The sequence below is a fragment of the Gossypium arboreum genome, chromosome 5 (assembly GCF_025698485.1).
Source record: "Gossypium arboreum isolate Shixiya-1 chromosome 5, ASM2569848v2, whole genome shotgun sequence".
NCBI lineage: Eukaryota > Viridiplantae > Streptophyta > Magnoliopsida > Malvales > Malvaceae > Gossypium > Gossypium arboreum.
Genome location: NC_069074.1, coordinates 3,880,385 through 3,894,111, shown reverse-complemented (window position 1 = coordinate 3,894,111; position 13,727 = coordinate 3,880,385). Strand labels below are relative to the sequence as shown.

Genomic DNA, 13,727 nt, shown 5'->3' with positions numbered 1-13,727 from the left:
ATTCTGATTTAATGATAAATTTTTATAAAAAATATAAAATAGAAAACGTATACATTTAACATGCTATTAAATTATTGCAATCAAATAGAGCTAAGGTTAATTGGTGGGTTAATGAAAATTGAGATTTATGTAATTCAAATTCAATTCAAGTAAATATAACGTAAGCTCTATAAAAGTTATTCTAATTTAATTTAAGTTTAGATATAATTCAATTATAGTTTTTGAATATAGTATATATAATTTACAGGATCAAAAGTAAGCCAATTTTTCAGCTTGTTTTATCATTTAAAATTAATAAAATATTTTTATAATTATTAAACTCAATTCATCATCCATGAATAATGGTATAATGACCAAAAAGGGTATTCTGTTAGCCCCTTTCCTTTAAAAAGATCAGAAGAAAACGTTAAATAGCTAACCAAGGTTGGAAAGGGCAATGAACGGCGGTGGATTATCATCACTTATCAGTTTCCGAAGCCCTAGAACTCTAATACAATTGAATTTTGAAACCTGTCAGCTCCACATGTCATCCTTGGACCCCACATATATATATTTTTCCTCATTGGAAAAAAATAAAGGTCAGAGTCAGACCCACACACATCGCTCTCTTCTCTCTCGCCACCCTCTTAAAACAACAGCGAGAGATGGGAAGAGGGTTGTGTAAGTGTTGTTTATATATTAAGCAAACGAGAAATCGAACCGAATAACTGGAATCTACTCCACCACACAAAACAACTTTCGGAACATTTTTTATTATTTTATTTTCTATCAAAATCAAAATAAAAGAGAGAAAAAAAAAGAAGAGAAAAAGGCACCCTCGTATCGTATGTATACATTGCCCACACCCAGCTCCCTCACTTTCTTTCACATTTTTAACCTTTTTCTCTCATTCCTCGCCACCCCTAATATCTTCTCTCTTCAAAACCCCATATATCATCTTTTCTTCATATTCACTCTTTGTCACCATCTGGCCTCTTCTTCTTCTTTTTCTTCTTTTTGTTTCGTTTGGTGTTGGTGCTGGTAAAGATGACAAGGATGACGGTGAAAGATGAGTGGGTTCGGGCGGCGATGACGGATGACAACGTGGTGGTGGAGTTGTTGGTGAGGCTCAAACAAGCGCAGGCGGCGCCACCGGCTCCGAAATCTGCGGTGGTTGCACTTAAATGGGGGATACGTCAGCCGAGGTCTAAATTTATGTTGATGCGGTGTGACGCCAAGAGAGACGGAGATTTCAACGTTAGCACTAGACGTAGCCCCACTACGCCCCTTTCTTGGAGTGGTGGCAGCGGCGCTGCATCTCCTTCCGCTGCCGATAGCTTTGAAGAGACCAGTAAACAAGTCTTACGCTCCCCACTAGCCGCACCTTCCAGATCCAAGGTTTGTTTTCACATACTCCCTCATTTTTTCTCTCAGCTCTCAGGAGCTGATCTTTCGCTGTATCATACCTTGGCCGGTATTGACGGAAATGTCCCTGTACGGAATGTCAAATTGCGTGCCACCACCGTCGTCTTCCGTTTGTATCCCGTGGACGAGACATTCTTTTCTATCTGGTTCACTTCTCTTTTTTTTTTTGTTTGGGTAAAATTCCAAGTTTTCAGGTCAAATGACCAGTGAACCCCTATTTAATCTCCTTATTTACCCGTTCTTATTTCTTTTCGCGTCATGTTTAACCAATGATTTTGGTATTCTAGAATCTCGATTGCACCGTTTTTTTTTTTCATTTCCAGCCGGCGAAACTTCCCTTTCAAGAACTTACCGAGATTCAATGACTTAATCTGCCCTGTTCGATACGTTTCTCGTCATCTTCAACTTTTCAGTTTGGCTCGAACTCGATCTCTCGGACCATCTGTTTAACAGGATAACATTAATAATAAATTAAATAACCATTAAACAAGCAGTGCCATATTTTTTTGCCACTGGACCAGAATGCCCTGCCGTTTTTGAAGATTTTACATTTTCTACGCGAGGACATCACTTTAAGCAGATTGGAACTGCTTTGACGTTTTCTTCTCGCCTCGTTTTTGGTCACCTGTCATTCTATTGTTGGCTGTTTTTAGATTTATTATTTCGCCCTTCCAAACCGTACACCCCTCTTAGATTATACTCACCAGACCGGACAATTTCGTCAGGAGAGAGAAAAAAGTTCTCAATAGGAACCTTTTTACCTCCTCACCATAAGAGCCAGGAAACTTCCCCGTAGGGGATCTCCTTCAAGGGCATTTTGGTCATAATAAATTACGTAGGGTCCACCAAAGAAGGGTGTTGGTCTGCGTTTCGGGTTTGGTGTAATGTTGTTAAGAGGCAGGCGGATGGAGCTTTTTTATTTTGGTTTGTGAAGAGAGAAATTATCAGGTGTGTCGCGGGTGCGGTCGAATTTTGTGGGTGTTCCATTCCCATCACTATCTGTAACTGTACTTGCCTCTTGCATCTATTATCGGGGTTTTCTTCTCATGTTTATCTTTTCTACTTTTTTCATGGCCTTAGCCTTTCCTTTTTCCGAGATGGGAATATCTTTAGCGTTGGGCCCCACACTTCCTCAACATATATGATTATGCGTATAATGGATCCTGGACCGTCTGATTTGTGGAAAATTGTAAGGTGGAAGTGAATTTTTTATTAGGTGTTGGGAAGCGTAGGTTTACACAGGTAGTGACCCAATAACTGGTTGCCGTCAGGACAGATCATATGATAAAAAAGTCACGTGACCTGGACAGTTGAAATACAATAGATGGATATAGGCTTTAAATTCAATCATGTGTTAACATCGTGACGTGCCGTGTTACTATTGGCCCACTTTCGTGAGTAGGAGCAGTTGGGTTAGTAGACTGGCTTTGGCTTCCCAATTTCTACGCCGCTGTCGTACATGAATATCTCCAAATCCGCGATTGGAACACACTTGAAAGCTTATTATCAAAATTAGATTTTAATTGTGCCTGGGTTTTTGGTGGGCCGCCACCAAATCTCCAAGCTTTTGTTCAGTTGTTTATCCACTTTTGAAATTTATTCTTTTTAATCCATCTAGTATTCCAAATTATCCTATAGCATTTTTTTTTTCAATTTGTTGGTTCTTGCTGTGGGCGTTTAAAATTATATTGATCAGTTGATGTATTTTGCAGGGCGTTGCTGCTCATGAAACCACTAGCACAACCACTAAGAGATCGAGAAGAAAGAAGGTAAAGTGATTAATGTTTTTGGTGGGAAATGTTTTATGAAAGAAAATCCGAAGATGATTCATTCATGGGTATTATTATTAACTGGAAGAATCCGTCATTTTTCAGACTTTTGCTGAACTTAAGGAAGAGGAGAGTCTGCTCGTGAAGGAAAGTATTTATTTGAAAAAGGTGAGCTTAAGGCTATACGTCGTGGTGTTTTACATAATTCATCATGTGCTGTTGATTGCAGCTTGCAGCTAGATGATCTTACTGTCATTTTCTTATTCGTTGAACAGGAGATAGCATCAATGCGTGCTACTTGCAAAGAACAGAGAGCCAGGAATGAGAACTTGAAAAGAATCAAGGTCAGCAAAATGTCTCTGTAATAAGTACTAATTTGGCAATTCATTGATCAATATCTTATAATTGGCCAAAACTAACTACTTTTTATTGGGAAATACTCTTCCGCTGCCCTCATTGTTTGATGTAAACTTATATTTATTGCAGCGTGATTTGAACTTGAGCACTGCAAAGAATGAACCTGAGGAAGTACCTTCTTGTCAACCCCATCCACGTGTACCCTCGTCTCTTGACTATGTTATGTCAACTTCACCCTCACATGCCATTGATGATTGCAAAGCCATGTTAGATTCTTGCAATATCGGAAAGGCCTTACTGCCTGATCTCAATATGATGCCTGTTGAAGATGAATCTGGCGCTGAGACTTTACATGGGAGTAGCTGAAAAGATGAGTTGACTACTTTTCCCTTCTCACAGCCGAAGGTTGTGAGGAAATAGGTGGTCTTGCAGGAAATTAGTGACACTGGCCAAGGCAATGAACTGTTGTTGATTAACTCAGGCCAAGCGACAAAATCACAGTTTGAGCATGCTCCAGTCGCCAACCCTTGAAAAGCAGAAGAAGATGACCAGCTACAGAGAAGATATTGAGGGCAGTGTAGAAATCCAAGCTCCTCCAATATTCGTTGGGGGTTAACCCTCGTTACTTGATGTTTACGGATTTATATAGAAAATAACTGTGATTCTTTGTAGGTGTAACGTGATGGCTTGGCCCTTTTAACTTGTTAAAAACTGATTTCAGAAATTTGTTGTTACGAACTCTGTTTTCAGCTCCCTTTTTTCAATTATTATTTGGAACTCGGGGACAGGATCGATATTATTTCTATATAATCTTCATGGCTAGTCAAATTTCTATAAGTTTTTCCTGGACCACATGCTGTATACATGGCCACAATCGGCGTTTGGTTTTGTGCTAGTAGCTACTCAGTAGCTTTTGTCAGCGATGTTCCTTTGACCGTGTCAAAAGGTTCTAGCTGAGCTGATGATTGGAAGTTGCAATTGGAAATAGGGAGCCTTTGCAAGTAACAGAGGTAATGTGTTTTGGTAAAAAAGAAGAAGAAAAAGATGCCATTAACATAATCGAAATGAAATTGTGCAAACCTGTTTTTTGTTTTTATTCCTGCACTTTGGTCCAATATGTAGTATTTGTCGGATTATACTTGGCGGATTTTCATATAATTTGTCGGGTTATAATATTCATATAGCACCTTATTTTGTCTTTCATAATGTATTACAGCTGAGAAGAGAGCACACATCCAAATTCAAAAAGGGGTATAGTATTTAATAATGTTATTATTTTCTTTTTGACTCCTTTTATGGGCCTGAATCTGTTGATTGGTAATTGCACGCCTAGAGTAGACTAGGATGCAAAGCTGCGTTAAAAGGCAACTTGAGCGCTGCATAACTTAAGCCCATAGATACTAGAAAATTACGTCTTACACTTACTCCCTGTAAATTCATCTTGGTGTCTAAATATTTAGATCGTAGCGTATAAGATATGTTTTCCTTTAGCATCTTATTTTGTCCTGCACTGAATTGAATGGTGAATATGAGTTATTTGTTTTTAATATGTTCATCAGAGAGAAGGGGAAGTTGGGAGCAATAGGATGGATGGAGATTGATTGTGATTAATGCAGACGACAAAAGGTAACTAATGGAGGAGACAAAAGGTAAATTACTGGTGAACGACAAGGTTACTTGTACCTTAAAACTTCAAAACTGAAGCAAGAGGGAGTTTTTGAGAGGCATCCCTACGTAGTGGGGAAAATGCTTTATTGTTTGTTGTGGGGGACTACCCCCCAACAAATGGCTTGAGAACCAATCATCAAGCATGATGGATCGATATAACGCTGAAAGTTTTGATTTTTCTTCAAGTTCGATAGCAGAGCAGTACAAAACCAACTCATGTGGGATCAGGGCTCATGCAGTACAGTGTCAGCTGCAAATTGATCAATATCATGGCTCTTATTCTCTGTCATGATGGCTGTCACAGAGGATTCTTAGAGGCCTTTTGCTAATTGTTCATGGATTGGGCTCCGGTGTCGTCAGTTTCCTCGATATCCACTTGCAATCCTAGACGAACTTGAAGAACAATTGGTGCACCATTTCGAACTCCACTGGCTTACACCTAAAACGCAAGTTTAATCTATAGATGGTCTAATGGACCAGGATTTCAGTTTTGTGACCGAGATGTATCAGATAGCATTTATTAATTTGTACCAATGATCAGATTTGATTGCTTAAAGCGTCATAAAACATGTGTCTACAACAAGTGCATGGCCTCAAATCATAAGCATGACAATGTCTAAAACTTCCTTTAGCTCAATAGAATGGAATGGAAGTGCCCTTTATGTTAATATGCGGACAAAATACAAACTCTGCAATTCTGTATGCAATAACAGTACCTAGATTTAAGTTTTCATCTTCCTTTTGTTGTTTTTAGGATAATTAATAAAGTTTTTCCATCTGAACAAGAGGTGGGGTTAAAGACAAATAGAACCTGTAATCACACCACAATACGATGAATCTGTGAAACAGCGGGATAATGACAGAGGAACATTATTTTATAATCATTGTTAACTTTTCTTCAACGGTTAAACTAATATAAGAAGTATTCCATAAAAAAATTAATGCGTCTCTTATGGAAACTATATGGGTTAAAAGCTTGTAAAATTGCACTATGATTTGTAGAAAGACTAAACCTATGTTGATTCCTAGAAGAGATGAATTGGTTAACACTTCAAGGTTGAAAGCTAGGTGAAGAGAGTTTCTTGTTTCGACATGGGTAGATTTTTTTGGAAAAATGTTTTCTGATATTGTGAGGTTATCTTTTTTCTTCTTATTTACAGATAATTTTAGCCGCAAATACTCAAGAGGTAATTAATTAAATAAGTGATCGAATTAACTTACAAAAATGTGAGGAATGTATAAATTTTATTTTCACAAACATCTAGCTTTCATTAAGAAAGAGATCAGTATAAACTGGTTCACAAAAAAAGCTCAAATACATACAACAAGAGAACCACGTGCTTAAAACGAGTGAGAAGCTCAACCCCAATAAATCACAAAACACTAGCCCCTATACACCACCATCGCCAATGCTAGGAAAGGAGGGAGGGAGAGCCCCAAAGAGTGCTAGAGAAGCCAGACCATGCTGCGGCTAACCCACAAAAAGATGCATCCTCGACCATTGAGAAGCTAGTTAGGAGCAGAGGTTTTCATGGGTTAAGTTTATGCATGATAAATATATTTTTAAACAACCCATTAAAATTTTATCTAAATTCGTCCGTACCAAATTCATTTTATATTGATCTATTTTTTAAATATTAAATTATTTTTAATTTACTAATTATATATATTTCATTAAATAAAATTTTATATATGCACCTTAACATTTTTAATATCTATCTTATAATATTATATATTAATATAAATTTAATTTTTATGTATTATAAATTTAAAAATCAATCAAATCCAACTTGGTTTTTGAATATTCGAAGAAGAGTCAAGCTTATATTTTAAATGAATTTAATATTTTTTTGGTAAAGCACATTTTTGGAGCCCGAATCTTTTTGTTCGTAAACAAGCTACTGCAGCAAATCCTAAGCTCCTCAAGCTCCAACCAAAGGGGCAGCAAGGCCAGCCATACAAAGGATATAGGTTGCCGGTGAGAAGCCGAAAAACCAAGCCTGATGCCGTGGGAAAAGAGGGGGAAGCTTGCACAAGGCGGTCGAAGAAAAGCCGGAAAAAGAGAAGGCAAGGTCGGAACTTTATCCTGTCGGAAGTGAAGAAAAACAAAAGGAAAAGTAAAAAAACAGAAAGAAACAAAAGACCGACTGCACCAACAGCTACAACGAATGTAGGGTTGTTTTAGAAGAGTTTTCCTTTTGGCTTTCAAGATCCGTTAGAAATCTTTAATTAATCTTGTTTACTAGTAATAGATTTCGTAGAAGAAGATTGTAAATTGTATAATACAAATATTGTTCTTAAATCATCATCTAATAATTGTCAGGATCATTGGATGGTATTCCATCACTTCCTATTGACAATTTAAATCTATGATGCCTGCAAAATGAGCATGCCAGGTGATAACGTGAACCTGTTGTTTTCGAATAGGATGTTACCGGTTCTAGGAATTTATAAACGAGAATAACATTATGTTGATTGTTTGAACAAACCATTTTTGGTTTCCTGCTACCTATAGCTTCCTTTTTCTTTTTTCTTCCCTCCAACAAAAAACTTTCCTACATGAATTCCTGAGTTCTTTCCTGCTACCACCTTTACACTGTTTTGGATGTCAGATATTGAGAACGTTAGCTGGTTATTTGTTTGGTCTCCCTTTCAAGTTTTTAAGTTTTTTTGCTAAATGGTGGAAACCAAAAATTGGGGCTCTTGGTGCTTGATAATGAACCTCCAGTTCACAACTGAACCCCCCCAACAGCAACAACTTGAAAATCGTGAATGAAGATGATGCAAAGACCTTGGGAACATACAGGTAGCGAAATTATAGGAAAAAAAACTTAAGAATTATAATTTTGAGAGGGATTTACATTAATTATATATACATACAGGTTATTAGCAGATGCAAATATTTGGGTCACTGAACTTCACATGTTTGGATTGATATAAAAGGCAAATAACTATGATTATTACCCAACATGTTTAACCTTTCAGTGATGGGTACTCCTCTTCCCCTACTAAACAGACATCGACATTTCTAGTTACCACGTGTTTTTAATTGTTTTTATATATATTGATTTTGATAGTGTTTGATTCTTCTTATGTCAGTTCACCAACGATATCATTCATTGTTGTTAAACTTATCTCATTTTTTGTTATCCCGAGTTTCTGTCAAGCATGTGAATGTTTCGAACCTGTCCTTCACTGCCAAACCTACACATCTCAACTTCAGATACCAATACCAAAGCCAAAGCCAACGCTATGCTCTTCTCTTTGCCATTAATTCCAGTTATTTTTATTCTCTTCCTATCGTAAAACACTGTTGAAGAAACCTTTGCTAGAAAACTTTGATGATAATCTATGAGTTTGTTCACAAATATGATAAATAGCATGTACATTTTCTACCTTTACACATTCTAAAAATTTAATAATTAGATTGAAACAGATACATTACTGTTATTCCATCTCTTTCCATGGCTTTTCCATGTGGGTGAGAGTTTGTGTGGTTATATCAACATCAATGAATAGCGAAAATCAGCTTTCATCAACAATAATTGTCGACCATGAAAACCTGATTTTCCTCATGCTACAAAATGGTGTGACACCAAACAAATTACTTCACTATTTCAGTAAAGGTGTATAAAAGTAATAGTATTTCAAGTTAAAAAAGAAAGCTATAATTTGTAGCCAGAACAACGACGAATAATTGATAATAATAATGATAATAAAGGATAATGAATGTATGTCACTTGGTAAAAATCAAGAAAAAAAATGAAAAACTTGTACCTTTTACATTGATGATTGAGAGCCAGTAAAATTTTACACAACAAAAAGAAAACATCATAGAGTAAATTATAGAGATGAAGAGTGGAGTTGCAAGTGGCATTGTGGACCATGAAGAGTGGCTTAGGATTGCTTTATTGTGGTCCATGGCCATGAAGAAGAAACAAAGCCTAATTTTGAGGGAGAGGGGGGAGGGGGGACAGTTGGCTAAGGGAACGATATGTGAGAAAGGGATGAAAGCCACCTTGCCACAAACTCATTCTAGGCACATCATCATCACTATCAAAACCTTCCAAAAATTGGACATATGTAATGCCAAACCAAAAATTAAAAATGCGACACGATAAAACTTAGGGAAAGATCTTGCCAATTGATGATGGAAAAGCCATGAAAATAAGAAAGAAAAATAGAGCATCTTATTCAATTAAACACAGCTACATACCCCAAATGATTAGACATTAAGCATTTTCTTGGAAGAACCAATCACCTTTTCCTTTTTAGCCCAAATTCCACTCTAAAATTGTCCCGACTCCCAAATTAGATACCCAATTTTCTTTTTAATATTGCTCGATTGTTTGAATGACAAGTGCACCTTGGAAAGAGTACATCAATAAGTGCAAAGCTAATGAATCTTCAGCACCAAACATAACCATCTCATGATTATGGATAAGGCGAATCACATCGGTTTGGTGGGGGCAAAGACAATAACCCTTTGTCACGCGTAACGAAAATTTGACAGTTGCTTCTATGTCTTTCTTTCATTCAATCTTGATCCATTAAAAGGGGGAAAAGATAAAAGATTTTTTATTTTCAATAATTTCAATGTTAGTAACTTTTCTTTTTGCATACCGAAGGTTGGTGATTTGAAGTTTGTCTATTCATTGATTCTTTCACCACACCTTGTGTAAAGTTAAGAAAAAGCCAACCATTGCCTGCTTCTATTCGGCCCCATTTTACTTGAAAATGAGGCTTTTTAGTCAAGCTTGAAGTTAAACCAAAAATCAACTATACCTGTCAATTAACATGCTAGGTTCATATTCCAAATATCAACTATATTGCTTTGCATCTTTCATAAATTGTATCCCACTTCACTAAATGCTATTGGACCCCCCCCCCCCCAGTTGGCTTGGACTAAACCATTTTTATTTATTATTTAAGTTGACGGCGTCATAATTAAAGTAATAAAATAATTATTTGTTGTACGTCAATCATCTCTTTCCCAAATTTTAAATGATAAAATAAATATCTCCTTCAATAAAAATTATTTGTTTAATTAGTGTTGATAAACATAATGCATGGCCAAAAAAAGGATGATGGGTTTGTGATATCCAGATTCCAGCAGCATTCAAGTAGTTTCGTTTTCACGAGACCGGTCAAAACACATCCAAAATGTACTCAATTTCTCTCATAAAATTGGAATCTCACAAATATTCGCATCATCAATCTCATACCCTTTTTCAGTTTTTATTTTTTATAAAGAATACATTTTGTTCCACTCCTTTTCACCAATGTAACTTATATTAATTAATATTTCTAAATTATACTTGGTTTAACTTTTTTTTATCTTCTATTACTAATATTTTGTTAAAATAATTTTTATATTTAAAACCTTTTAATTGTGAAGTTTAAAATAAAATCAAACTTAATTAAGCATTAAATTGATTCACATTTTTACTATTACATCAACTAGTAATATGGGTTTAAGCACACTTAATAGTACTTTTCTTCCAATTTAAGTACATATATATATATATATATATATATACTTAGTTGAATGGAAAAGTGAAAAGAAAATAAATTTTGAATATGTTTTGTTAGGAAGAAAATTGAGGAAAAAATAGTAGGGATGATCATTTTTCTCTTAATGTATAAGAATTAATCTTTTGAATTGAAATGATTAAAAGAGAGAATGAAAGAGATTTGCATATTGGTTTAAAATTATGCATTTCAAATATTTTATTTTATTTTCTTTCATTTTCAACTTTATCAAATAATAGATGAAATTTTTTATTTTTCTAGTTTTTAACCTTTCAATTTTTATTTTTCTAATTTTATTTCACTCTATCGAGTAAAGCCAAGCTTAAAAGAGATAAAAGTGAAATTGAACGAATTAGATAACATTATTTTTTATTAATTAAAAATATAATTTCATTGATTGAGTCTTAACTCGATTGACATGAGCATTGTTGCCAATGCAAAAAGACGTACGTTTAAGCGCGTTGAAGTGTATTATCCTCCTATATATGAGTTTGAAAGGAGTTATGAATAGTTCCAAGTATTGTGTTAAAAAGAACAGATATGATCATAACTTATAATAAGATTATTTAAAAAAAAATTCCAAATTTCTCTACAATTTAATAACTTTATATTGGTTATAGATAGTGGCGGAGCCAAGGGGGGCTCGCAGGTGAAAAATTTTCTATTTAGGTCATTTATAATTTATCAAATTTTAAATTAGTAATGATAAAATTATACTTTGATCCCAAAAATAATAAAAATTTGATTGAATCATTTAAAATTATAAAAATATAGACAATTAAAATAATAAAATTATATTTTTACTATCATAAAATATACAATTTAATTCTGACACTCAAAAAAAATTTTATGACTCTACCATTTACTATAATTTATTATTTTGTATATCCATAGTGAAATGAAAGAAGAAACTCCAATATGTTAAGTGTTTTTATATTATACTAAGAAATAAAATGAAAAATATTTAACGACATCCCGAATTTAATTATAATATCTTTTGTTCCACGAACAAAGTAATTATCCATTGAACAAAGTAATTATTTCTGAGACAATTTTTAGCACGTGGCAGTTCTGTCTAAAACGTGCAAGTCTATGTAACTGTTTTAACAGATCTACGGAACCGTGAATCGCATTATATGAGATGCTGGACAAAACGTAGGCCGCGCCTCACAGGATTTGTCCAGTTTCTATGTGTTTGGAGTTTGACACGTATTCGTTAAATAAACCATTCACTTTAACTGTTTGTTTAGTTTTTGATGGAGTTAAGGCTTCCAATCTCTTCTTTCAATCGCGTGGAATACACTCTCCTCAACCACAAAATATTTATCGACTTCCAATTTTCACGGCTCCACGTACCATGCTTCTAACTTTTCCTCTTTTCATACTTCATTTTAATTTATTAAATTAAGTGGGATATTTTCATAATCAATTTAATTTTAGTCAAAATTAATATTTAAAATTTATAAATAATTTTAATTATTTAATCTTAATTCTAAAAATTTAAATAAATATATAAAATACATAAACATTTTCGAAAAATATAATAATAAATTTAAAATTTATATTAATATTAAATAAAATTAAAATCTCCACCCCGTCCCTCACCCTTTCACCATCCCTATCCTTCTCTGCTGCTGCAGCAAATTACATTGAATACATGCCTCCAATAATAGCCGCTGGAACTAGAAATTTATTCTAAGATAATATAACCTCGCCGTTGAATTTTTCGCCACATCATTTTGCGTGCCGGCTTAAATTTACGTCCACTGGAAATACTAAAGTATTTGAAAACTGACCAACTCCATTTTGGATTATTAATCATTGAACATGGCCAGTCCTTTTTGGCGAAGAGACCATGTTTTCAACATGACAACAAATGCTACCAAAATATATTGGAGTCAATGTAATTTGCAGCAGCAGAGAGGGAGGGGGGACGGGGGAGGTTCGGTGGAGGAGGGGGAGACGGAGAGGGAGAGTGACGGAGGTGGAAGGATTTTTATTTCATTTAATATTAATATAAAATCTAAATTTATTATTATATTTTTAATATATTTATATACTTCTTTAATTTTTTTATAAAATTTAAGGGTTAATTTTATTATTAAACTAATTTTTAATTGTCATGTTAAATTTATCGTTTATAATTTTAATAGAAGTAATCAAAATGATTAAACTATATACATAACATGTGTGCTTAAACTGTAATTTTTATTTTAAATGTTTAAAATTTTTTTATATAATTGAGTGATTATCACTATCTTCTATTTAAAGAAAAATCATTTATAATTTAACACTGAATATATTTAAGGTTAATTGTACGTTATTTTTAACACTAACTAATAAATACTCATTCCATAATATGAACAAAAAATCTTTATCATGCAGTAACATACACAAAAAATAAATAAATAAATAAAAAGCAAAACAACGAAAGTAAGATGAATTGTCAACCAATCCCAACTACTAAGAAAATGGTACTCTTCTTTTTGTCTACACAAAAAACCAATCAATATATTTAGACTGATTGTAGACTTTCAATTAAAAAAGATAAACAAAAGCTTTCAGAAAAAAAGATACACACACACAAAAAAAAAGTGACGTCTCTACGCGTAGACAAACCAATTAATTTTAAGAGTTTGTAAATTATGATTCGTGAAAAAATACGTTAAATATTTACTATAAATAATACCCATTAGTGCCATTACTCTAGTTTAACTTTATCGACTTGAGTAATTTTTTTAAAAATTTATATGATAAATTCTTTTAAAGTAAAATAAGAGAAAATGATAAATTTCAATTTCAATTTTAAAATTATTATTTTAGATTTTTAATTTATAATTTTTAAAAATTATAAAATTTGAAATTTTATAAATACTTTAAAATTTTATATTAATTTTATTGAGAAAATTAATTTATATTTATACTAATTTATTATTTAATTAATTGAATTATTTAAATTGTAAAATTTAATTAATCGAAAAATCCAATAATTTAATT

The 13,727-nt window shown here is 33.6% G+C and overlaps 1 protein-coding gene across 1 annotated transcript; it reads left to right on the top strand.

Annotated features, from left to right (window-relative positions):
• The first annotated feature begins 553 nt into the window (after positions 1-553).
• On the top strand, positions 554-4,367 carry LOC108471144 (uncharacterized). The gene is made up of 5 exons (XM_017772736.2): positions 554-1,377; positions 3,117-3,173; positions 3,279-3,341; positions 3,449-3,517; positions 3,660-4,367. Exons 1-5 carry the CDS (start codon positions 1,027-1,029, stop codon positions 3,894-3,896), a joined length of 777 nt encoding a protein of 258 aa, XP_017628225.1. The 5' UTR covers positions 554-1,026; the 3' UTR covers positions 3,897-4,367.
• Positions 4,368-13,727: the final 9,360 nt, after the last annotated feature.

What these genes read in the sequence shown, in the direction of transcription:
- LOC108471144 (XM_017772736.2), top strand. Translation starts at nt 1,027, where the DNA reads ATGACAAGGATGACGGTGAAAGATGAGTGGGTTCGGGCGGCGATGACG. An exon ending in CCGCACCTTCCAGATCCAAG is followed by an intron (nt 1,378 to 3,116) that starts GTTTGTTTTCAC and finishes TGTATTTTGCAG; the next exon opens with GGCGTTGCTGCTCATGAAAC. An exon ending in AAAGTATTTATTTGAAAAAG is followed by an intron (nt 3,342 to 3,448) that starts GTGAGCTTAAGG and finishes TTCGTTGAACAG; the next exon opens with GAGATAGCATCAATGCGTGC.